We start from the raw sequence: 25,801 nt of genomic DNA, 5'->3' as shown, positions 1-25,801 counted from the left end.
GAAGAGTCACAAAGTTGTAGATGATGATTTATCAGCTACAAACACTTCCCTGTGATTATTTGCATCAGAGATTTCCAGACAAGCCCCCAGCATTATGTGCGCTAATACCTAATCTGGCAGAAGAAGCACCCGTCTGTTTGTATAATAGCCTACATATATCCGAGTGCTGAAACGCTTCAACTTCGTCCAAACCTCGTCAAAGCTGACAGCTGGCCGTATTTCACGACGGCCGAGGAGATCCTCCATCCTGCCCGGGAGAACGCGGGACGTAATCTTGTCTCCAGGCAGTCCGAGATGCGGGCTATACAGATGGCACTGACAGCAAAAGGGGGACAATGTATGGGACGCCGCCGTTTGTTTTGTTGTTGATGTATGGGGCAGGACGGCCACACGTGTGGCGGGGAGAACCCAGGACAGAAGATTTACCTCTCGCCTGGGGGCGACCAAACTCAATCTTATCTCTGAAGTTGCAGGAGGCGGTGCAGTGATAAAGCACTGATCACCCCAGCCTGTCACAACTCCCGTGTACAACACTACATCATTAGGAACATATCTGTAGAACGGAAGTCAAACTGGAAAAAAACAAACTATTAAAAACTGGATATCAAACCTGGAAGTTCCCCTGCAGTACCCTAACAACCTGCTAGTAGGGCCAAAATCTAATCTTTTCCAGGCAGGTCTCATCAAGACCTACCCACATAACGAATATCAATACAATGCATCCAGGTGTTATCGAGTTATGCTGGTCTTCTGCAAACTGTCAAACACACAAACGCTTCCCAAAATAGGTCCACTTTGTTTCCACCTGACTGAATGTTCTTTTCAAACTTTCATAACTTATAGGGGTAATCCACTTCTCTTGGGATGAAAAAAGTCAATGAATTTGAGAGAGAAGAATGTAAGGTCACCTGAGGACGTAGTTGATGAAGATGACGCTCTTCTCGTTGTTGTTCTTGGTGTTGAAGGTGACGGTGGCGCACGTCTGGACCCAGATGTACCCACCGTTCTTCAGTATCCACCGGTAGTAACTGGACACCACCTGACCCTTGTTTATCACTGAAATAAACAAACAAACAAATGAGCATAAACAACATGTCTGCACCCAGAAATACCCACCATCCACAGATGGTAACTGGAGAACACCTGACCCTTGTTTATCACTGCAATAAACAAACAAATGAGCATAAACAACATGTCTGCACCCAGATGCACCCGCCATTGTCCAGTAGCCACAAGTGGTAACTGGACAACATAACGAAAATCATGCCTGTTACCAGTTAGCAATTTCTCTTCTGGAAGAGAGTCCAAATCTGCTTGCTGCACTTGTCCTTTTCATTATGACCAGTGGCAAATTAGGACAAGTATTTGAAGTATCTCTTGAACTGTTCTTTGAAACCTTCACATGTGGTACCAGCACCAGAAACGGAGCCTGTTTCTTGTGTAAAGAAACTACAGAAATCCTTTGTACATTTAGTTAAGTGGAAACTTTCCAGACTTATTGTTCGATTGAAGGCAAATGAACGCCTTTTTCAGCACCAGGGACAGTGGAACATCTGGCACATTTCCTTTCTTATAGTCCCAGTGGCAGAATACCCTGAATTTGTATCTATAAAAAAAGAAGAAGTTAGAATTGCCCATATATCTGTGCAGATGCTTAGGGATGGCGCCCATCTCCATTTCAAGTAGCCCTTGGGCCACACATTTGTGCAGGCCACTACAGCAGGGGGCTGGTCCACTGGTAGTGATGTGTGTTTAACTTTTTATACTCTTCCTCATTACTAGACATAAGTGCTGAGTGCTAAGTAGAGTAAGCAGCATGTACTGTTCTCTAAAGTCTTCACTTTGACCACGTTGTGTCAGTCCCGAGGACAGTGCCGATGGTTTGTAAATTAAGTTAGCAGCAGCAATTCTGTGACATTCGCAAGAGTTTCAAACCCGTTGAGAATGAACTTCAACAGCAATGACTGTTTTAGCACCAAGGACAGTGGAATAAGTTGCACATTTCCGTTTTGCTACTCCCAGTGGCAGAACAGAATTCTGTTAGCCAAAGCTGGGTCGAAACACACTTCCCATTTCAAATTTAACCTCAGTTATCAGAATTGCCCTGTAGCCCATATCGATTCCTATACTCTGAGCAGCCCAATCCATGTGAGCAGTGAGTGAAAAGGCTTTACAGCAAGAGGCCCATAAAAGACATCAGTCACCCTCTCCCTCGGGGCACCTCTAAACCATACAGCATCACTTCCAGTCCAGAAACATGCATTAGCTGCATTCTCACCCTAAAGGTCTTGGTGGAGCATCCGGCGCTTGTTCATATTGAAAACAATATTCCTAATTGATACAGATAGTAAAAGTTCGGCTGTCTGTCAACGTTGGGTGGTAAATTACAGGGGATTCGGGGCGGCCGGGGCGACCTCGGACGGGTAAAACCGGTTTTATCTGTTTGCACAGACGAGGGGTGACTCAGATCAGGGGAGAGAAAAAACGACCGCTGTCCGTTTTATTGCCGCCTGTAAATTCCCCCCTCCTCCTGGAGAGTTGCGCGGGCAGGTGTTGATACCTGGCTATTCATCATTTGTCACCTCTCGTTGTCGATAATGCATCATCCGGCTCGCGCCACCCAAAGGAGCCCGCCCCCTTACGTTCGCACTCCCTCCAAGATGAAGCTGATTTCTTGATCCTACATTTTACATCTCTCCCACAACATTAGACAAGTGTCTGTCTTGATTGTTAATCAGTGAAATACATCTCTAATGTAACGACAAACAAGCTGAGAGATATTCCAAAACATACCAAATATTATGATGATCTGTCAACACCTTCAAGGCTTATCCATCCAAAAGCTGAAAGAAAATTTGCCCCTGCAGTTCCAAAAAAGCTGCTAGAGGGGCCAAACTTACAGCATTAACTTTCATGTACCACTAGAAAATTAGCAGTTATCCTCTCTCACATGGGACAGACACGGGAGGAAGTCCTGCTTCTTTTCACTTGCTGGTAACTTCCACAATGACAAGCATCACTTCGACTGCAGCAATGTTGTTCCTTGGCCCTCTGTTTAACAAAATGCTTAGAAAATGAGCCAACACTCCACAAGCCATATGGCAGTACATCCAGTTGTCACCGCTGTCAACTTCTGCTTAGTGATCTTCACCAAGGCTGTCGTTCCTTGGTTCCATGACGTGTCTCTAAAGCTGCCTGGTTACAGCTAGCTGTGAGGCTGGATTGATAGCTTAACGAACAACAATCTTCACTTTAAGACAGCAGGACAGTTCATTGGTTCCACCACTTTGTAGGGGGAACTCTTAGCCTAATTATTAAGGGGAGTTGTGGTGTTATAACAATAATTATGGTAACCACAAATTGCTTGCAGAATTAAGGCATGCAGTGTTACTCAGACGTCAATGAAGGTTGGACATCCAGGTTGCAAATAGCAATTACTCATTGACAAGCAACTGGATGTGATTTGGGAACGGTCAGACGATTCACATAACATCCGTCATCTTTCGTCAGTGACAATGCTGCTCATATTTTCCTGTAGTCCTGACGGGAGCTGTGGAACTGAGGTTTTTAAGACCTATGCCTCGACAATCAATTACAATAACCAGGGAATTAACCTGAAGTGGCCCTGATTAGGGTATCCTGGGGGGGGAACCAAAGGGGGAGCAGTCAGTAGCCAATCCTGAGAAGGAGAGAATTAACCTGAACCAGCCATACAGGAGTTGATGCTGGGGTTTCCCTGGTGTGGAGCATGTGGCAGGAGGAAGTGGTCCAGCGATGGAGGACGGATGCTGCCGGTGATGGATAGTTTTCTCCGCCTCATCTCGACAGGCAATTTCTTTGTAGCCTTGGCTGCCTGTCTGGTGGTGGTTCTGCGTGGAGCACGCTGACAGCGGGGGAAACTCTAACGGACTGGTCCGAACTTCACAACCATCAATCAACGCAGCCCTGCTACAGGTGGCCGAGGATGGGAGTTCTTCCACAGGAGCCGCAGTTTATTATATCTCGGTGTGAAGGTTAGACATCCAGGTACAAACATAGCTAATGGGCTAAATAAAGTCTCCAAGTATTACTGATACAAAATGAATGACTGTCATGTCTGATTAACAGCCATATCTGCCACCTCTGTACTCTACCTCCGGTCACTCTTAAAAGTCTAACCTTTGTGGCTACACCATCTTCCCACTCGCTACCCTCCCACTTATATTTTTTTCTTCCTTGTTTGTTTTGTTTGAACCGTTATCTATTCATGAAATCTAAAATTGGCCTGCAAGACACTTTTCATTGAGGTCATAAGGGAAGAGGCAAGGGTCAGACAAAGTAAATAACAGAGAATACACTTACATCATTTAGAGTCCTTATAAGTCCTATAAGTCTATATACACAATTTTTACATACATACAAACAAGGAAACTGCTACATGATTCAAGTCCGTTCATTTGGCTGTTCCCATTACTTTAGGAGTCCCTTCCTGCCATTCGCTTCCCACTCACTTCCTGCCTGCCACTCTAACGACAGTGTTCAGACAACTACGATCACAAGAACATAGAACACAAAACACTAAGCGAAACACAGCATGCAGATTCCTTCGCTCGCAACATGCTCTGTACAGAGAGTATGTTTCTCTGATGAGGCCAAATGGAGACAGTCTGCGTCAGCCACACACACGGGGGATATTAAAATCTCCTCAGTAAGACTTTCCTCTGCCGGCGTTGCTCAATCCTCGGTGGGACGAGCCCGCAGGATAATGATACGACATCTAAAGTGCAGCACTGATTCAATTAAGTCTGCGAGCACGCTGGAGAGAAATGCCGGAGCGACTCGGAGAGGCAGACTCTTCCCAGCTAATCAGGACACTGCGACGCATGATAGAGGTACTTAGGGTGCATTTGTGCGGATGGATCGTAATTTAGACGGAAACTTTCTCTTCAGACACTTCCGTGAGTTTTCGGCTGCATCTTCAGGCTTTGTCAGAATGTGTGATCCGGATACTTGTGTCACATGAATCGCACAACGGGGGAAAAACAGCTTGCCTGTAACTTTGTTAGTAAGTTTGATGCAGGCCGGAAATTAAAAAAATAGATGATTTTCATCCCAAAGGACAAAATGAAAATGTAATTAATGATTTTTTTTAAATTTGTAAGAAGGATTGTAATTAGTTTCTCTCACACACACAAATTCAGAAGAAAAGAAAGAATTTTCAGCCAGACCTAGTCATCTTCAGGATGAATGACCAAATCATTGGGCATGTGACCTCATAGTCACATGATTTGAGTGATGCGTCACATGATTCAGGCAATGGGTCAGATTTATCCTGAAGTTGATCTGTCACCCTAAAGAATGCTGAAGATGAGAGACATGTCAACAACTTGTGCTCCCCTGCACGTGTAGACAGTTGACTGATGCTATGTATAATACTGTAATTCACCTTGTCTTCTCGGTACCAAACTTTCACGGTCTGAGAAAATTTAACTTCTTCTCGGAACTTAATGTTCACGATGGCAGCATGTGCACGTAAGAAAAGTCTGTGAATTATTTGTTATCTGTAATGATAAGTTCACGTTACAGTCGTCACAGTGAAAATCGTGAACATAAAAGTACAGTGAAAAAATCAGGAATTACAGTATATAGTAATTATTTATTGCATATTTTGACACTGATTTTGAATACATTTTCATTTCATTAAGGCTTGCAACTACCACAAAGACGGGTCCATTAAACAGGTTTGCATGGACTAGTCTTTTGTTATTGACTGAATGAACGCCTTATTGACATCCACTGAAATTATCATACAAATACAGCTACAAGAAGCCTGAAATGATGCGTGAAATTACAGAAACCTATTGTCAAAATGCGTATTGAACGTCAACAGTCATTGAAAATCAATCAATTTCTTATGAGCAAGGGCAGGCACAGTACACAGATATGAAGAAATGTTTTTTTCAACTATTACTCCATGTTGTTTTGATTCTGATAGGAAAAGAATATTGGAAAATGTATGCTAATGTCATAGAAAGCCAAAGTAAACTCCCAATCTGCTTTTTGGTATACCATACTGTGTGTTCTAAGTCATTTGTTCAACCTTCCTAACTATAGTTAGATTTCATAATGAAGCCTTAGTGAAGCAACATTTTTGGGGGGCAAAGTTGTAGAAAGTGTGTTTTTTATATACACTGAATATAAAAAACAAGCAAATACACAGTTTCTTCTAGATCTCTTCAGTGTCACTGACTAAAAGATAGTAGATGTTATCTGAAATGTCTGACCCGTTACCAAAATCATATCCAGTTGCTTGAGTAACTGCTTTTTTTTATCCAGTTGCTTGAGGAACTGCTTTTTGGGGTATCTTATTACCTGAATGTCTAACCTTCATCGAGGCATACAAGTATATAGATTTGGTACTTACAGTCGTAGTGTGTCCTTCGGAATGGTTCTACGTCCTCGGCGTGAAGGAAGTCATAGCAGCTCTTGCTCACAACGTCAGATGGCGCCAGGTCCATATAGTCTGTGATTCTGCAACGAGAACAATTTCTTCATTAGGCTACACCAATTTAATTAATTGGTTCTATTTTTTCACTCCTATCCCCCCCCAAATCATGACAGCTCCCTTTCCAGTATAGTAAATGGGCTAAAAAGCCTTAATTAGTTCTCTATACAATGTACAATGTGGGTATATGTTTATTATTGCAGCATTTTTTTCAATTATATCAAAGCTGTACTTTTGATTACTTTCAGCAAACATGCTTTTTGTCCTGTTGCTCCTGAAAAAATCTGAGAACTAACAAATTAAATTGGAGTGACCTTAGAATTGTATTTTCTTGCAAAATTGTTCTATTTTCATTTTACTAGGGGAAACGTAGTGGTTTTCAATATACCCTGGGGGGAGGCCCCAGATATAAGCTATCAACATCAAAAGAAATCAGTGAAACAAAAAATAAAGAAAAAAAATTCTGCAAACCAAAAATCTGTACATTAGACAAGTAACTCAGAGTCAGACATAACAAAGAAAAATACTTCAGTAAGAATTGTTGAGTGCCATCTTTCCTGTGTTACTAACCCTGACCATATACAGCTGTAGAATAGCATCCTACAAATGTCGTTGACATACCCTATCCCTCAGGGTAAGAACATGCAATAAAAATATACTTCTTTTACCCTTTTTTCCACTCCAAAAGACCCAGTCAAACATGTCTGTATGCGATACACCAGCTAAATTGCCTCGGTGCCACCCTCTTGCCCCCCAAGGATCTTTCAAATCCCCCAGAATCTGTTCGCTGACGAGCTCGTGTTTTTAGTCATGGGGCATTTCCTGCGGCGCTCTCCTCCTAAGTCTGTAATAGAACCTTTAGTGTCGAGTAACAAGGTAGGAAAGATGTCTTTTGGTCTGTTACATATTTCATAACGGCGTAATGAACAAGGAAACGCAGTTATGGTTTTTAGATCAAATACAGTGTCTGCGTTAGAGGAAATCCTCGGGGATGTCGCGGGAACAGGCGATGCCATATTTATGAAGCCGAGTCTATCCAATGGTGGTGCTATAGAGGCATTTATCGAGCAGCTTGCAGGGCCGACAACCTCCAAGAGGAAAACCTACAGCCCATTGGGCCCTCCAAATTAACATAGTAAAAGGGTCGGGTTTAACTTTGAATAAGAGAATAAAAACTAAGCTGCCCTGTCGTGCGTAAAAAGGTCTAATTTCAAGGGGCTCCATTCGGCAAAGCCGGCCGAACGGCGATACCCCTCGTCGGATTAACCCTTTGAAGTTGCTTCTCCTCCGACTGACCACTTTGATAAGCCATTGATCGCACGTGTGACATCTGTTGTCTTTGATATTGTAATAAGAACGTTTGTGATATCCCCCTCACCAATGGGACGAGCACATACCTACATGTAACAGTAGCACCTAGATCACAATTTGAATGGTAGCATGTCCCACAAGACAACCTCGACAACAGATCACATCAGGTCTGTATAAACTCAGGGCTTGAAGTTTGTTTTTCAGAATAGGTGCATTGGTGCACCTGACTTAAAAAAAAGAGATTTTTAATGGTTTTTTTTTTGTATATTGTAAAACAATAAACCTAAAGATCTAGAAACAATTCCTGGTGCACATGAACACAAAATCAAAGAGAATGTCAGCAAAGCACTACTGCCTCTCTTGAGAGGTTGAATCTGAAATTCAACAGCTAACTCCAAAATTTTGCACAAGAAATATTTTCTTATAATTTAACACTTAAATGTCAAGAACACGCTGTGTACTTGAGTGTATAATAGTAACTTATCATTCGTATCCCTATACAAATATCTAAGTGCACCCACTGTCATGAATTAATTGTACAGTTCACAGTTTTGGTGCACAAAAGTGCTTCTGGCGTACAGCAAGACCCGGACCTGGACCCTTGGGACGAAAATTTGCTTGTTGGGACGAACCAAAAATTTCAGAAGTTCATGCACCTGATATAGAGATTTTTTCCGTAAGCTTTAATGACAAATTCAGCGACGAAAACCAACAGCTCCCAAAAATGCACGCAATGATTTAAAAGTGGAGGCAGCCCTGGCTTGTATACCCAGGATTTCCAGCCCCGAACCTGTATGTGTGTGTCAGAAGTAGGAAATCTGGCGGCGGTGACGTCGTATCGCTGCCCCGTCGCTAATAGGGAGCCGCCCGGAGATAAGACAGGCCGCCCCAAGGTCGGGCCAGGTTTGTGCGAGGATGACAGATGAATACCCGCTTATGGCTCGCATGTTCACGACCCAATTGGCGAGGAAAGATGCTGGGAGAAGATAGCGGAGAGAGAAGAGCGAGGGGACAGCGTCTCTTCTTTCTGCATCCACGACTCGACTTACCTCTAATCAAATCAAAATATTATAGATCCCTTAATGGCATTCTACAAGCCAATAATGACTGCCATAATCCATTAATGGGATGTGCTCATCCCTTCCAAAATTTCCTGGACTTCCACGCAAATGAGCCTGAAGGAATATATACGAAGTACATGCATAGCAGGCAAGGCTGAAGCTTTGGTCACAAAGTCTTCATCATCGTCCAAAGTCACCAAAGTGGTCAACGGTCCTTGGAGGATTGCTGTTGTTCATCCTTTCTTATGAAGAAAACTCTAGACACAAAGAGGTTGGGCTTCCCTTTCTGTAGGCTTCAATAGAAGGAGGCACAGCAAAGAGCAAAGAGCGGAGACTCTTTCCTCCCCCATTGATCTGCTGGGCATGAAAGAGGATCTGGCAGGACCATTTCAGGAATAAATCTCTGCAGATCAGAAAATTACATGTTGCAAATGGAAGGAGCAGAGATTAAAATGGCAGAGTTGATGAAACATAATTGATCCAGGTGTGGTAAATAATTCCCGTCCGCGGGCAGGAAATTGCCAGATACTTCGACTTGTATTAATATCGCAAACTCACAAAACGGGGGTTGGAAATGAATGTCACACGCCGAGCGCGCGCGCGGCTGAGAGAAAAAAATCAATTAGGTTATGCGTTTCCCTTTATGATCTTCTTGATGGCAAATTGCTATGGTAGAGCGATATCTGGAGTCCGCAGAAGCGGTACGTATCCATTGGGACTCGGCTCCGTGGGATGAGTTCGGCTCTGTCCATCACCTGCTGGGCTTTAAATCGGGAGGAGGGGGGCGAAAATAAAAAGAAAGTTGAAGCTATAAGGTTTGATATTTGGAACGATTTTTATGTGAAACTAAACAGCAGTGCTAAAGATGTTTTTCTTTATCCATTAGAATCTACTGACTGTAACAGTAACTTCATGTACATGAAATGTAAGGCTTTCAACATTGGTGGGGAAACCCCTATGTTTTAATGTTAGGGTTTGAGTTAGGGCTATAGAGTTAGGGGGTGTCAGAAAATAGGGGTGTTAGGACTAGGACATAGGGGTGTTGGAACATAGGGGTGTCAGAGCATAGAGGCATAACCTCCAACGTGGTACTCTTCAAGTTTTGAAAATCACAAGTGTAAAGAGGAATCCATTAGTACAATTAAATTTCTTTTTTAAGTCCACAAAAAAAGAGCCATTGGCATTCATAATCATAGCTACAGACACTGTGGTTAAGATGTCTACAACTGTGCTTGAAAGTATGAGGATTTGGGTACGGATTGTTGTTGTTGTTTTGCACTGAAACAGCAAGAGGCAACCCTTCAGCACCAAGGACAGGGCCAATAACAACACCAGTCTTTACTGTAAGGAAACTGGCTCATTTTCCATTGTGATGTCAAACTAGATGCAAAGATATTACAGTAATGAATGTAAATTTTGCTTTTCAATTCAGTAGAGAAGCTCCAAGTGAAGTGTAAGTACCACGAGATTTCATCTTAATACAGATGAAACTAAAAGGGCTCTTAGTTCCAAGCAGTGGTGTTTCAGCAATAAGCTTCTGAAGTTTTTATGCCAAATACCAGTTGCTCCTTTGGTAAGAGCACTACTTAGGCTGGAATCCCCCGGTGTATCTTTCCATATTGATTGCAAGACAAAACTCCGTGGGCACTTTCTTATGCTTAATTCCTCCATGAAAGAACCATTTGCAGGGTGCTTGTATCAAACAACAGTCAAATAGAAATAACAAAAGTGTGCGTCCCAATGCAGGGCTCAAAATACTTTTTTTCAGCCAGGCTGCCTGGGTGGCAACCTGAGTCAAAAGCCAGGTTGTGCCATCAACATTTCAGGTTGCCCCACTTTCAATTTATTACTTTCTTCAAATCACCTAAATATACATTAACTTTTCTTCCAGGTACATGTAACTACTTATGTTTCATCTTATCAGGTAATAAATAAAGATTATGCAGGAATGTGGGGGAAATTTGAAAGCAGTGTTCCAACTGCAAAATTTTAGGTTGCACACTGCACTGCCTGCGTTTAAAATGAAGTTGCGCCAAGCAAAATGAGGTTGCGTTTGCACACGTATACAATGTTCTGACAGCCCTATGTGCCTATGTTCCACCACTCCTATCTATCTATCTATATCAGTACTGTCTGAACATAAGGCAGTCCTAGTAACAACACTGATGAATGACTCTAGTAACAACACTGAATGACACTGAATGACATATCAATTCCCAGATAGGATATACTCTTCAGTGTCACTGGCATAAACTACTGGATAGTAGTTGAAACGTCTGACCGTTTCCAAAACTATATCCAGGTGCTTAAGTTTTTGGCATACTGTATGACTCCTACCTGGGCTCGCAGTAGATGATTTTGAGGTCCATGGTGACCCTGCTGACGAACATGTTCTGTTCCATCCTGATCTCTTTCTACCCAAACCCAAACTCTAACCCTAGAACTGTCTAAGAATAGGGCAGTGACAACACTGAAAGACTTTTACCTGGGCTCGCAGTAGATGATTTTGAGGTCCATGGTGACCCTGCTGACGAACATATTCTGTTCCATCCTGATCTCGTTGATGGTTGGCGGGGGGAGGGCGTGTGCCACGGCGACCAGGCCCAGGATGGTGATCGGGTTACGCTGGCTGTGCGACAGGCTGAGCCGCGGACGTAACCGCCCCGTGACGTGTATTACCTGACGAAAGAAAAAGCAACTAATTAAAGAACCATTTCATATAGGAGAATAATTTTAACACAACCAGCAGGTACTTACATTGCGCTTACGTCTCTCAGACACCTTCGTCACAGCTTCTAACTGGAGTTCTGCTTCTCACCGCTATATGTAGCCGATGTACTGTAGGTGGTGCTTTTGCGGTGAGAAAACAATCCCAAACATGGCTAAGCTTGTATCCCCCCTTCTGCCAGTTTATCACTGGGGATGACATTCTTATCCAGATTGCCAAATTAAAGAACCGTTAGGACAGGGACAGGCCCTATGTTCCAAAATACGGAATACGATGCCCTTAGGCCTTAAAAATTTAATATGTTGGATTTTGAAAACATAAAAAGAGTATGCTAAACTAGAAAAACAAAGTCTGAGGTCCAGGTTTATGCCTTGGTGCACAGTTTCATGAAGTGAATACAGTCGTATTCAAGTTTTCCTTCATACTCATTTCTTTCATGATGTTGAATGCTATATTATCACTTTTAGAAAATATGTGCACCAACAAATTGAATTGGTGTGGCCTTACATGTATGTTTCCTGCTTTATGACACCCCTATGCTAGTGTTTGGCTTAGGGTTAGGGGTGTCGAAACATACTATATTGGGAATGTCGAAACATACATTTGTACATGTAGACGTGTCAGAACATGAGGGTGCAACCCAGTTAGTTAACCAGGGCTACTGAACTTTTGAACCCAGGACCTTTGGGTTCTGGGCTAAAGACTCTGCTGTTACAACACACAACCTCCCACCCCCAACCCCCGGGTTTTGAAGATGTTCTTTACATTACCATTTTGAATGAAAGCTAGTTTGTGTTGTTGCAAGGTGAACTTTCCAACTACCAACAACACATCCCCCCCTCTCCCTTCCTGACATTCCTTTCTTCAAGGGCAGCCTTCGCAGTTATGCAAAATAACCCAGTTCCCTTGCCCAACATTTTGACGTTGCCAATGTCAATACGATGGCAGGTGCCTCGGTCCTGTAACAGTTGTGCTGACAATGCAGACTCCCCTCCTGCCTCTGTTAAGTTAGACCAAGTTTGACCGTAGAAACTTGGTAAGAAGGACTAGCAATTCTCTTCTACTTGGCTCTTGTTACTTTCTTGGAAAGGTAACCCTTAAAACACAGGAACGCCTGCCACTGTAGTGCCTGTATAACCTGTTTTTTTAATCAGTCCCAAATCAGGTCCCCTGAATATTTTTCAGGTCCAACAAGAAAAACGGTTTTATATGCACCCCTGTCCAAGAACCAAAAATTGAATTGATGTGGCCTAAAATGATTTTTAAATTTGATGAAGAATTTGTTATTTTTCTTTGTCTCCTGTTTTTAAATGTTTAAAAAAATCCAGTGTAGACATGGTTTGTACAATGCATAATCAAAAGATTGGCCCGCAATCCTTTGTTGTACAAGTTTAAGTGTGGTGCAGGTTCGGAACTTGGTGATTATTTTAATTTGACCTTGGAATGGTCCGGTATTGCTCCGAGGGAAAGGTTCTTTCACAGGGACATGGTTTCCTTGATACCCGGGCGCTTCTCATCTACGCGGTATTGATCGATGGACGCTGGACCTGTAATATTAGCCCCCGATGAAGATCAAAGATACAACGAGATAGAAAAGCAATTTTCCCGGCTTTTGTAATATTTATCAACGGCTGACTTAATTTTTGTCTGGCACAACTCACCCTGTAATCTGTTTATTACACTGACTGGCTACCTTCTGAAGGGGAACCCGAACGCCTCGCAAGGATCGCCTGTGCAGGTGTTGATGGCAATTTGCCGGCGAGAATCGCTGCCGTACAATTGATACTCCAGGCCTCTAAACTTAATGATAAGCTAGAAATAGTTCACAAGAGGGGCAGCGAGTGTAAGAAATGGATGTAAACTTTACTTTGTGAAAGACTGTGGGGGAAAAATTGAAGACTCCGCATAGCGAGGGAGCTGTTATGTTGTTTGGGAGGATATTTATGATCGTTTTGATAGACGGACATTACATTTCCGCAGCAAACCATCCGTAAAGTTGTTCCGCCCTCTAAAGCTTAATGAGACGATCCCTTGCGCCGCTGGCCGAAGGTGTGATTCGGGTGACGTAAAATCCATATATTTGACATCAATAGGAACTCTTTTCCGGCTACTAAATTATATTGATCGTCCCATTACAAAAATCATTACATTGAATAAGTCACAGCTGAATCTGCACCTGTTCTGACACCCAGAGTGACCTCCCGGACAGGGAACGGCCCCCGCCCGTTTCGCGCTCCGCGGCGATAAAACCGTCGGCGACAGCCAACCAGGAGCCGGCAGCTCGGAAACGGGAGCAGACAGAAAGCGAATAGGTGTCAGAGGGCAGGCTGGAATCCCACCCAAGGGCGTTGTTTCGGGGAGGACTTTTCCGGGGAGACCTTGTAATGTTCAACTTGAGCGGCAAACCGACAACAAAAAGCGGGGCCCAACAATGATGCTATCAATCCTAATGGGTTCCCATGCATACCAGCCGCCATTCGTTGTCACTTAGTTGGGGATACAGTGTCGTTTGGATATGTTGGAAATTTGATAACAAAGAGGGGTAAACAATCGGGTTTCTGATGAATGTGCTCCAGTTTGCCGAAGGTCGCCCCGCGGCTGAAGGTTTTTGCCTCGCGCGGCAGGGTGAGGCTTTCCCACACTTCATTATTTAGCCGTGAACGCTGCATTTTTTTCTGGACTCGTCATTGTACTTGTGGGGAGGGGGGGATTCCAAAATGCAGGAATTTACAAATGGAGCTGGGTCTGAGCACTGAGATCACTGCAGGCAAAAAGCCTGCCCAGGCTCAAAGGAGCTTCCTACTTTAAGTGCATTCCTATTGATTTTTGTAGAAAGCACTTTCGTTTCTCGATCCGGCTCCCAACGTTTCCTCCCTAACCACCCCATAATGGTTCGGCCTGTACTGTCAGGACTTTTCTCCCCGTGTGATGGGGGCACTTTTCACACGCACACACACACACACACCGGCCAAATCACTTTTCCCAAATTTCTCTCGGATAAAAGCAGCCACGACAAAGGAGCCCAAACTTTACTGGGCAGACTAAACAAAACCATATTGTCCGACTGGGAAGTAAATTTTCCCTCTCTTGATGACATTGACAATGGCCGGAGTAAATCAGAAGCCAGTCTTCATCAACAGCACAACAGATTGCTTTGTCCCCCTTTTTTCTCCATGTGAGGCCACACCAAGCCATTTTGTTGTTTCTCGAATAAAAAGAATAACTATACTGAACTGGAAGTTCAGCATACTAAGAGGATAAGGAGGAAAGTTTGTATCTTAAGACTCAACATTTTAGGTGTGAAGGTAGCCAAATTCAAGTTTTTCTCCAAGGATTGTGATGTAATCTTTGTATATTGCCTTTATATGAGGCCACACCAGTTTAACTTGTTAGTTGTAGGATTTTGAAAAATATAAAAAAGACATGTTTACCTGGAAAAAAAATAAGGAAAGCAAAGCCCAAGGACCAGGTTTAAGCCTTGGTGCACTCAGTTTTATGAAGTTTTCCTCCTTGCTTGTTGCTGTTATGATGTCTGATTGCTTTTTTTTTTCATTTTTGAAAAATCCGAGAACCAACAAATAAAATTGGTGTGGCCTTATCTTACTTTATTCTGTCTGAAAACCCAAGTAGATTTTTTGATGCCTAAATGCAGGTCTGTCCTGCTATCTCTGATACTGTCTGGACAAACTCCAAGTTCATCATCGAAAATTCGGTCGGAACTTTTACAAAAATCAGGTGATATCAAGAGCATTGGAAGGAAGTGGACTGCATGTATTGACCTTTTTGCAGTGAAACCCAGCCAGATTGATTTGTGGCATTTACATGTAATTGTGTACAAAAGACACCCATGTGGTATCAAAATTGATGTAGGGGCCCTGAACTTAACTTTCTCAGCAACTTAACCTGGAGTTTTCCAGGTCAGCAGCGGTGGTCCAGCCACACAAATCTGTTTTATGGGGGACATCTGTGCACCAGGGCTCTAGCCAGCAGCCATCCTTTGACTGAATTTTGAGGCTGGGGACAGACAAAAATTTTGCCCATTCCATCCTCTGTGAAGGACAAAAATCCCCTCCTCCCCCCCTATTGACCTGCTTCCCAGATATTTATGAATTTTGCAAAGGGACTACTTGATGATATTGGAGAGCTGGGAAGAGAACTTGGCTATTCAGTCCCTGAAACTGTTTATGCCAAATTCCACACAATCTTCCTAGGGGGGCTCTGTTTTTTTGGGTTGATCTTGCTTTCCAGCATAATGTTTTCCAAATCCTTGAAACAATATAAACCAGGACCAAACATAAAACTAAAAAAATGCTGCTGCAGTACCAAGGCCATCCAACAGGAGACTTGCTGACCCCACATGCCTACCCACCAAAAATCACCATAATCCATAAAGTTTACAATTGTTAACAATATAGTAAGCGACTACTCTAGTCTAAGGTCCCTAAAATGTAACTTCTTGGGTTTGACTCCTTTTTTATGAGACAGTGGAACACGAAGGATCCCACCTTTTCTGTCATGTGTGGGTTCTGTGATGTTAAGAGCAGAGCAGTTTTATTTCTTTCCATAAATGTGGAGAGCTTGGGATAGAACTACATCCATACATCATTTAGACCCAAAGCAGTTATGGTAGCTCCATCTTCAAGAAGATAAAAAAACCAAAGGTGCTCCCACCTTGAAGCCAGAAGACTTGACGTGTACCCACCTTGTAGCCAGAAGACATGACGTGTACCCACCTTGTAGTCAGAAGACATGACGTGTACCCACCTTGTAGCCAGAAGACTTGACGTGTACCCACCTTGCAGCAAGAAGACTTGACGTGTACCCACCTTGTAGCCAGAAGACTTGACGTGTACCCACCTTGTAGCCAGAAGACTTGAGGTGTACCCACCTTGTAGCCAGAAGACTTGACGTGTACCCACCTTGTAGCAAGAAGACTTGAGGTGTACCCACCTTGTAGCCAGAAGACTTGACGTGTACCCCTCTCTTGGTCAGGGTGGACTTCATCCTGATGAAACATGACTTGTCCCACCTGTAGTCCGGTGTGATGGTTTGGCCTATGACATCTGCGGAAACAAAAGCAACCACTAGTGAGATCATGTGGCGCAGTGGCAGCGTGTTTGGCTTGGGACCGAGTTTGAATCCCGTCGTGTCACCTTGGAAAAGGCACTTAACACCGCTTTCCTCACTTTACTCAGGTGAAAATGAGTACCTAGCTACGGCTGGGGCCGTCCCTCGGATAGGACGTTGAATGGAGGTTCTGTGTTTGGGGAGAACAACATCCCACGCCCACTATATATATTAAAGAACCCGCCGTACTCATCAAAAAGAGTCTGGGACCTTTCTGGTGGGAGTGGATCAAACCTACAGACTGGTCTCTGTGTTGACATCTTGAAAAGGTGATAGTCCCCTGTTATAGCAATTATTCCACAAACGTGGTAAATGTAAATACATAAATACAGAGTCTGTTAGAAAGTCTTTTATTTGCCTTTGCTTGATGGTTTACATTATGTTGTGCTAATAGAATTTTTAAAAATCTGTTAGATATCATTGGTCATGACTCATATATTTCGTGTGTCATTAACCCCAAGCTTAGATATTTTAAGCAGCACCTGCAACTCATGCTAATTGCAAGGGACCACACAGGAACAATAATGTATATGTCTGTGTAAAGGTACAAAATGTCTGTACTTGACATCTGGAGAGATGAACACAAAAACCTGTGCGATTTATCCTTATTTGTCAAATTATTGTCAGGAGAGTGGGAAGGTGTTGTCTTCTTCAGCTGGCTGAGTGAGTCAGCTAGATAATTTGGAGAGTCCAATTTTGGAGAACAGTTTATTCTATTCATGCAACTAGATGAATCCTGTATCATTGGTTACATCTGCCCAAATGTTTACAACTGTCAAGAAGAAGTTGAACCTGTAACGCTAGTTCACCTTTATCCGTAGGGTAACCTATATCCGTTGCTTTTAAAAACAGGGTAATTGGGGATATCACGTTGACGGACGTTGGTTTAAAATCATTTTCAGTACATTGCAGTTTAAAACTACCACCTGTCAAATTGATGTGCCTATATACACTGTTTTGCCAAGCAACGGATATAGGTTACCCAGCAGATAAACTAAGGTAAACTAGAGTTACATACTAGCATATGGTAGTCTCTGTATAGATGTAGAAAGTAACACTATATGAAATTGTGCCTTATCGCTATGACCTGTACTTAGCTTGTTTGCGTGATATTCCTTCCAGGAAGTTTGCAGATTATGGACTAGAACTTAGAACTAGAGCATAAATGTACAATAAAGGTCTTTCATTCATTCGCAATGTATTTCATCAACTCAGATGAACTCTATCAACTCAGATGAACTCTCATGCTACATGTGAGGGATGTGGCCAGAGCGCTGTTTTATTCTTCTTATAACAGCCTGCGGTTGTATACATGTGTACAGCTATCTCACTCCAGATCGGGAGAGTGACTGATGATGCGACAAGTTTTTTGAGAGGGTCTCCTCAAACTTAACACCTTCCGCGCCATCGAAGCTCAGTAATTGACAGCCTCGAACGAACCGAGAAAGAGGAAGTGGCTGAATCTAATTCCCAACCTATAACTTCCTAATGAAAATATTCTGCAGGAAATCCACCTGGGAGCAAAGGCAAGCTTATTGCTGATCCACCCTCTTTCCACAACATTCGCTCTTCATTGAGTGGACTGTAATATCTCCTTGTTCGACGGAGAATATGGGGCTTGCACCCAGACTGAGCGGGGCAAACCACTTGGCTGTAACCATGGAGGAAAACCGTTTTATTAGCTACTCATTCTGCCAGATCAATATGGGGGGACCCTCGGAGGAATTCAGATTTATGAGTTATCTACGACTGCTTGATTTCCTTGTAGGTCGGAATTTCGGATTTCGGAGCATCGTGCCGACATCAGCACAAAGATGGATGCTGGATTGTTGAGGAGTAATGGAATTACCCGCACCACAAATTGAAAATGTTGAATGCAGGAGCGTCGAAAAGGGTCCCGGAAAAGTAATCTGCCAGACGGGGGGACGGTGGGAGCGGGTAGATGTTGAATGGAAAGTTACGACAAATAGCTGGATTAAAAGGGAATCGGTTTCAGTGGGGTGGTTACAGGGATAACTCTGGACAAAAGAGAATGCAGATTACCAGAATGATGTGATCTAAAGAGCGATGGATGAGGTGTAAGTGGATTTTGCCGTGTAGGAGATATTCTCTGCGAAAATGAGACCAGTAAATATTTCATGGCGTAATTGGCGGGATCGAAACGGCGGTCAATATGGCACTTTTCTTTCTCCCAAGGAAGAAATCGTTGACAAAATGAAGTTTGATGAATGCGAATGTATGAATAAATGAAGCGGAGCATGTTAACACAATGACTGTCTCCATGAAAAGTAATTAAGTAAACACGAAAACCGAAAGTGAAGTGTGACGGGTCAGACTGGTCTTAATTAGGCTGTTTCTCTGTTTGTTTTTTTAATTTTTGCAGGAGCATACACAGTTCAGAAGTGTTGTACATGGTCCAGTGAAACTAAGAGCAAATTGTAACTTACGAAACAAAAGCTTTGTGGAACTTACAACCAATGGTAACTTACGAAACCAAATCTTAATGGAACTTACCCAGTAGAACCAATGGTAACTTCTGAAACAAAAGCTACATTGTGCATGAAACTTACAACCAATGGTAACTGACAAAACAAAAGATGTGTGAAACTTGCAACCAATGAGAACCAATCAACCAGTAGGAGGTGAAAACAAGGTACATGCACAAAAGTGCAGACCCACAAACTCTCAAAAAGACTCTCTACAAGACTAGTCCATGGATTTTGACCTTTTTCATCAACTCAGTTCTACCACTGTTGTAAGCCCATGCCTCTGACTTAGTCAATACCAAGGGTCGAAAATCAACATATCATAGACTGTGGGCATTAGACAGATGGTCCACTGGAGGAACAAAAACTCCAGCCCAACAATCCTTTGGTATAACAAAGTAAAATCCCTTTACGATTAAGCCATAAAGTTCTCGACAACCGTCTCGTTAAAGCGGTAACGACTTCGCCGGGGGAGCCACTACACTGGATGTGAGCACGGCACCCGTACAGTGGGGGCACCCGGCGTGTCATTACAGTTGCCGGGCCGTGCGTCCGCCCGAGTAGGGGTCCCTCTCCCTCCTCCCACCTCTCTGTAGCTTCCACCCTGGGTGTCACCGGTGCCTGGAGTAACATTCACAGGCGACCTCCTCTGGAGAGACCCCGCGCGGTGCAGGCTGCCCTTTCCAGTCTGCTGGGCCTAAATGCTTTCTGTCACCTTGCACATGACTGCTGCACTTGATGAGGAGGTCAACGGTGATGCGTGCCCGCGTTTCCGTGCCAACAGAAGCCCCGCGAGCCAGGTCGTAATGCCCGGACTTTCGTGCATTACCGGATTACCGTTCCATTCATTTTCCGAAGACGACCGAAAAACTTCGTTTATTAGGTCCAATTAGGCGAGGATGCGCTTGCCATTTTAGCGCCCCGCTTCGCAGCGGGCATCACTTTGTAAATTGAACGCAAACACTTAATTATTTGGTAAGGTTGGCGGATAATAACTCTTTTGGGAAAAACTTCCCCCGACTTTAATAGCCCAGCCTAACACCATAAACCCGCGTTAACATTTGCTACACGGATAATGTTAATTATCTCTTGCACGGAACATAAAAATCTAATAGAATGGACATAGTCTGCTACATCAAATGTCGCAATTAAATGGACATTACTTAAATATCATGCATTTCTGAGAGGTGCCCCATGTCAAAGATCACCCGTCACACTGGCTAATAGTTCGGTGACCCGGAGCAAATAGTTATTGCTTTGTACAAGCCCCGGCATGCAATTTATGGACAGTTATGACCATGAGATATTAATACACGGCTGAAATAATAGTTTTGCTGCTGAATTGCGCTATCCTATTTCCCCCGTACAAGGGTACATGTCAATACGGCGTCCTAGGAGAGTACTTGAAGTGAAAATCCCTCCGTGCCCGGAATGCGTGAGTCGTTGGCCAGCCCGTCCCCCTGTAATATTCCCACCCCGATGACGGGTCAGGCCTTGTCTTCGTTAGCGCACTCAGCAATGCAGATGATTTGCCGGGCACAGCCGCCGCCCGATCGTGCACTTGGTCTGTTATCTCCGGCATGCGATCAGCCTGATACGGGCACGGCTATGATCTACATCAGCGCACCCTGTTACATATTCCAGCCCAATTGGGTCGGAACCTGCTTGGAACTTTTCTCCCTGCTCTTTTGCTCTCGACGTTGTTTGACTTCCCTGTCATCTTGAGTCAATCCAGCAACCACAGTGCAGGAGTACTCCCTAAGTTGATGGAGTCAAGTGAAATTAGCTCAGACTTGTTCAGCCTATCCACATAAAGAGATGACAAAAATTCTGAGAAGAGTATAATGGAATAGCCCCCACTCATAGTACAGTACACAGAGTTCGGCCAGGAGAACAAGAAAGAAGAAGAAGAAGATAGTACAGTACAGTGCCTATCTTTTAACTTGCATTTTGCCGCCATATACTTTGTATTCCAGCTCATTAGTTATAGATACTCAAAGCACCAAATCAAAAATCAAAACTTACAGACATTGCCGTGTTGCACACGTAGCTGTGGCATAGTTTAACCTGTTGCATGCTGCATGTATATACTAAGACTGTTCAGTGTTTTGTACTGGGACAAAGGTACATTGTAATTCAATTGATAAGTTTTCGGAGACCCACTCCTATTTTTTCGAAAATGACAAAAAAATTCACTTCAGCTACCATTCAGAAAATTTCGACCATGAAATTACTATGAAGTCATTCAACAACTTTCCAGAATAGCAAATTTGCCCAAGTACCTTTACACTGTGGGTAAATTTATCAATGCAGTAAAAATTTTCATTCACAAAGGCATACATAAAAACTGTACTTAAATTTTCAACAAACAGGTACAGCTACTGTACTGTGGTATCGTTTGTTTGCTTTTTTCAAGCTGAAAACTTATCATTTTCTATGTTTAGTCCTTATGTTTACCTCAGACTTTTGGCAAATGTTTTTATTTATTTCCACCCTGTTGCTCCATGATATTCTTTTCTGAAACAATCCGTGAACCAACAAATAAAATTGGTGTGACCTAAAGGTTGAACAGTCATAGAAGTGTTGAATATCAAAAAGGCTTTCTTGTCATTCTTTTTCAATTCAGTTTCTTTGTTGGTTTAAGTTTGTTGGTTTCTTTGTTGCTATTTCTGGAGGTAAGCACTCTTGAGTATCCTACTAAATTGTTGATGGTGCCTCTCCTTGGTGCTGAATGTTGTGTCGAAAGATTGACATTTGAGTGATTTCATAGTAACCGTTCTCTGACTGGGCATAAATCTTCCAATTGTGATGAAGCTATTTCCTGAACTGCTTACATGATGTCTGAAAAGATTCCTTTCCTGTTTCTACATGACAGAGATAAGTAAATGACATTGTCAAAACTTCTATGCATCCAGTAAGAAGATGAAACATGCAGCTTCCGTTTACATTTGAATAAATCAGTTTCAAACTATGTAGGGCTTGAAATATACAGGTTAGTGCAGGAAAAATTGGATCTGTGCAGGTATTTCTGATGTCTACCTGCACCTAGCCTGGGTTTTATACATAAATGTCCTATGGTGTAGGTCTGGTGTACATGGATTGTTATCAGCTGCATTGACTGTTACCACCTGAAAAAAATAAAGTAAGAAAATAGCAATGGTTTCTGAAAATTTTTAATGATTCATACTAAATTCAATGTGGTGCAGGTAAAATTTGTCTGGTGCAGGTAATTTTCAATGTATGCAGAAAAAAGTATGTCATGTCCTGCTATGTATTCCTATAAGACACCCCCTCGCTGTTTTACGGCACAGTGTAAGAATGACTGTTTCAACCATTCAGTCCTAGCTATCGGCGTGGTGAGACAATTTTTGTTCCTTAACTGTCTGCCTGTAGTTGGAGGGTTACAATGTCATGAAGGTGGCCTGTAGCCAGTATTTTTTGGTGGGCTGATTCTTTGGGACATTTTTTGGACTGGTGAGTGCTGAAGGAGCAAGATGAGCGCCGCAGGTGCAAGCTTGCTATTCGGGGTCCCGGGGGGGGGGGGGGGGGTTCTTACCCCCCAGCATGACCTGAGAAAAGGGTTCCCTACCCGGTTCTATATGTTCTGGGAAAGGAGGAAGGGGTTGGGAAATGGATATATATTTCATGGATTACAAAGGCATGGCTTACCCGGTTCTATATGTTCCGGGATGGGAAAGGAGGAAGGTGTTGTGGAACCCCTGCCCTCCCCCTCGGAAGCCGCCCCCTGCCCCTGGTGCCCCTGAAGGGAGATCTTGATCCCCAGCTGCTCGGCGAGTTCCGCGTGGTCTCCGGGATGGACGTAGTCAAACACGCTGCTGCCGGTCATCTCAACCTGAAGAAAGAAAAAAAGAAAGAAAACTCAAGATCCTTTCCACACAACGAAAACTGGAGATCCTTTCCACTGTAAATAATAGAAAAATATTGAAGATTTATTTCTACTAGGAAACTCAAGATCCTTTCCACTGCAATGATAGAATTGAAGATCTTCTAGTAGAATGCTGCCAGTCATCTCAACCTGGGCCAGGAGGAAGTACATTAACAAAACTCAAGATCCTTTCCAATGATAAGATTTTCTAGTAGAATGTAGATTATACAACAAAGAGGGAGCTTAACTTTTATGTCAACCAAGACAAGAATCATATTCTACTAAGTGAATTTGACTTCACGCTACTTTGTGATTCTGAAAATGTAGGAACAGGTATGTTTTAAATCAAAGGTTTGTTTAAATTCTTTACGAATATGAACTTGTCTGTGTTACATAGGTGTATGAAGTAGGGAAACAGAGTCTATAAATTAATATATATATTTCATGTATCTCTCAACTATTCTTTTGTTGCGACCTGTACTCAAACCAGTGGGTATATATGTACAACAAAGGTACTCATTCATTCATTCATCAAAAAACCCACGACACTTCTCAGAAAGGTCCATCCCTGAGTGAGTGGTTAAAACCTTACAGTCTGACCTCCAGGTTCACATCTTGAAAAGGTGATAGTCACCTGTTCTGTCAATCTTTCCACAAATGTGGTAAATCTCAATTAAAGATCATGAATACATCAAATGAACTAGTCATCCCAAAATGCATGTTCCTCCTATTATAAATACATATATACGTATTACATATATATATATAATATATATATATATATATATATATATATATATATATATATATACATATATATATATATATAGCCCCACCTGATGGTATAGAGGTTTTCCCTTATTATCCTATATTGTATATGTAGAATTGTAAGATATATTCTGTATTCTTTCTCTCTTTTGTTGTTGTAGTTTATAGTTGGCCATACAAAAGTAACTTTCCTTCTGGTTGTGTTAATAAAGCTTCTATTGTATAGTATATCTATGGTTTCCGACTTTCGACACACTGAAAACCCCTGAATTAAGTGTCTTTACAAGACAGACAGAGTGTCTTTGTCTGTCATCATCTCTCATACATGTACAGATGGGACAGGGAGCCCTCTGCCTTCTGTTTTAGGCTCCCAGTGTGAAATGATTGCCGACAGATATCTGGGTGCAATTTCTGGCACAGCTGGGACCCCCCCGATACATTTAAGGTTCATGTAAGTGGTACAAATCCATTTTGTGCATCGGTAGGACCGGTGAAATATGTCCCCACAGATAGCGTAAGCGAGGCCCGCAGCCGTCTATTGATTCCCTAATATTCTTATCAGTTGAGTGATGTTGCAGGATGGGAATTATGCTTGACTCATTTCGTCGGTCAGTTTTACATCGAGGGCCGCAGTAACTCTAACTCCCGGGGATCGCTCGCGGCTGTTTCGGTCGGCGGTTGCACAATGCGCAAATGGAAGCTTCAAAAATCGTTTCAGTCTGAAGTCTCGCCGAACATCTAATGCGAGTGTTAATACACACATTGGAACAGGATTTGACTCAGTCTCTGGAGTTTTTACCACTTGGCTGAGCACTGACAATCTCTTGCAAGTGAGCGGTGCTCTCAAACCATGTCGGGCAAGCAAATAGGATCTCAGTGCATATGATGCTGTACTGACATGTATTAGATAGGTATATGTGATCACTGAAGCTTTTCATCCAACAGACAATGAACTATACACTTTTTCCTATATCATATGTACATATTGGCTGTATCTCTTCCATATGCATGTCATTTGATTGTTATTTGATTAACAACTGTTACAGAACATTGCTAATATTGCAAACTTTTCACCGTTTTATCTTCGTTGGCTCTTTCATATCCTATATATGGGTGCTTGAAATAACTACAGTAGTGCAGGCATCAATTTGAAAAGATGGTTGTGAATCGACTTAAACAGAGAATATCAGATTTTTCTCGAACAAAGTGGAGATTTATGCTCATAAGCTTCAATGACTGGTTTCCTGGACTGTGTCCCCTCAAACGACTGCGCAACAAAAAAGTTAGTTTTGAATAAAACTAGTTTTATTAAACTTTCCTTTCTCTGTGATGTACAATGATTACAAGCAAATGATGTGGAGTTTTGTGAACTTAGATATAACAGTAAACAGACGTGAAGTTTCGAAAAAGGATTTACGTCAACGCGCCTCGCTGACTCGTTCTCTCGACTGTGTCCCCTCGATCGACTGAACAGCGACGGGCGGGGTGCGGAATATTGAGCTCGAAATCAGATCAGCGGAGCCGCTGATTTGTTGTGAAGCTTTGCAATAAGTATCTGGTGCAGACAATCGGCCTAGGTAATGAGGGAAACGAACCGTTCAGATGGAAGAACATAAGCTGCAATTGTGTGACAGCGGCAGATAATTGATTGGTGCCGTCAGCTATTGACAAGACGGCCACGCTGAGATCGGCACAAGATCCGCCACTGGCAAGCTCGGATGTTTGTTGGGCGCTGACTCAGTCGACGGGGGGAAAACTGCTGAAATGTCAGGTCAAAAAGTTGGAATTTTTAGCTTCGGTCCCAGCTTCTTTGCTTCTCATGACAGAGGATTGACACTGCCAATTCAGGAAAAGGAAATGAAATGAACAAAGTATCTAGACCAACTTTCTCGTGATGCGGGGCTGCGGGTCGAGGATTAAAGACCACTATGGGGGGCAGAGATGTCTGGA

General features: G+C 42.9%; 1 protein-coding gene across 1 annotated transcript in view; it reads right to left on the bottom strand.

The window, feature by feature from the left end:
* Positions 1–25,801, bottom strand: part of LOC118415059 (neuronal PAS domain-containing protein 3-like) — a 134,728-nt gene that overhangs the window by 10,873 nt on the left and 98,054 nt on the right. The window contains exons 5-9 of the mRNA XM_035819457.1: positions 22,852–23,050; positions 16,535–16,638; positions 11,342–11,535; positions 6,404–6,510; positions 909–1,056 (exon numbers count right to left, since the gene is read on the bottom strand). Of these exons, the coding sequence (XP_035675350.1) occupies positions 909–1,056; positions 6,404–6,510; positions 11,342–11,535; positions 16,535–16,638; positions 22,852–23,050 (752 nt within the window). The remainder of the gene's footprint in view (positions 1–908; positions 1,057–6,403; positions 6,511–11,341; positions 11,536–16,534; positions 16,639–22,851; positions 23,051–25,801) is intronic.

The sequence above is a fragment of the Branchiostoma floridae genome, chromosome 1, assembly GCF_000003815.2.
Source record: "Branchiostoma floridae strain S238N-H82 chromosome 1, Bfl_VNyyK, whole genome shotgun sequence".
Taxonomy (NCBI): domain Eukaryota; kingdom Metazoa; phylum Chordata; class Leptocardii; order Amphioxiformes; family Branchiostomatidae; genus Branchiostoma; species Branchiostoma floridae.
The sequence above is the reverse complement of the archived record's forward strand: the minus strand, read 5'-3'. Positions and strand labels throughout refer to the sequence as shown.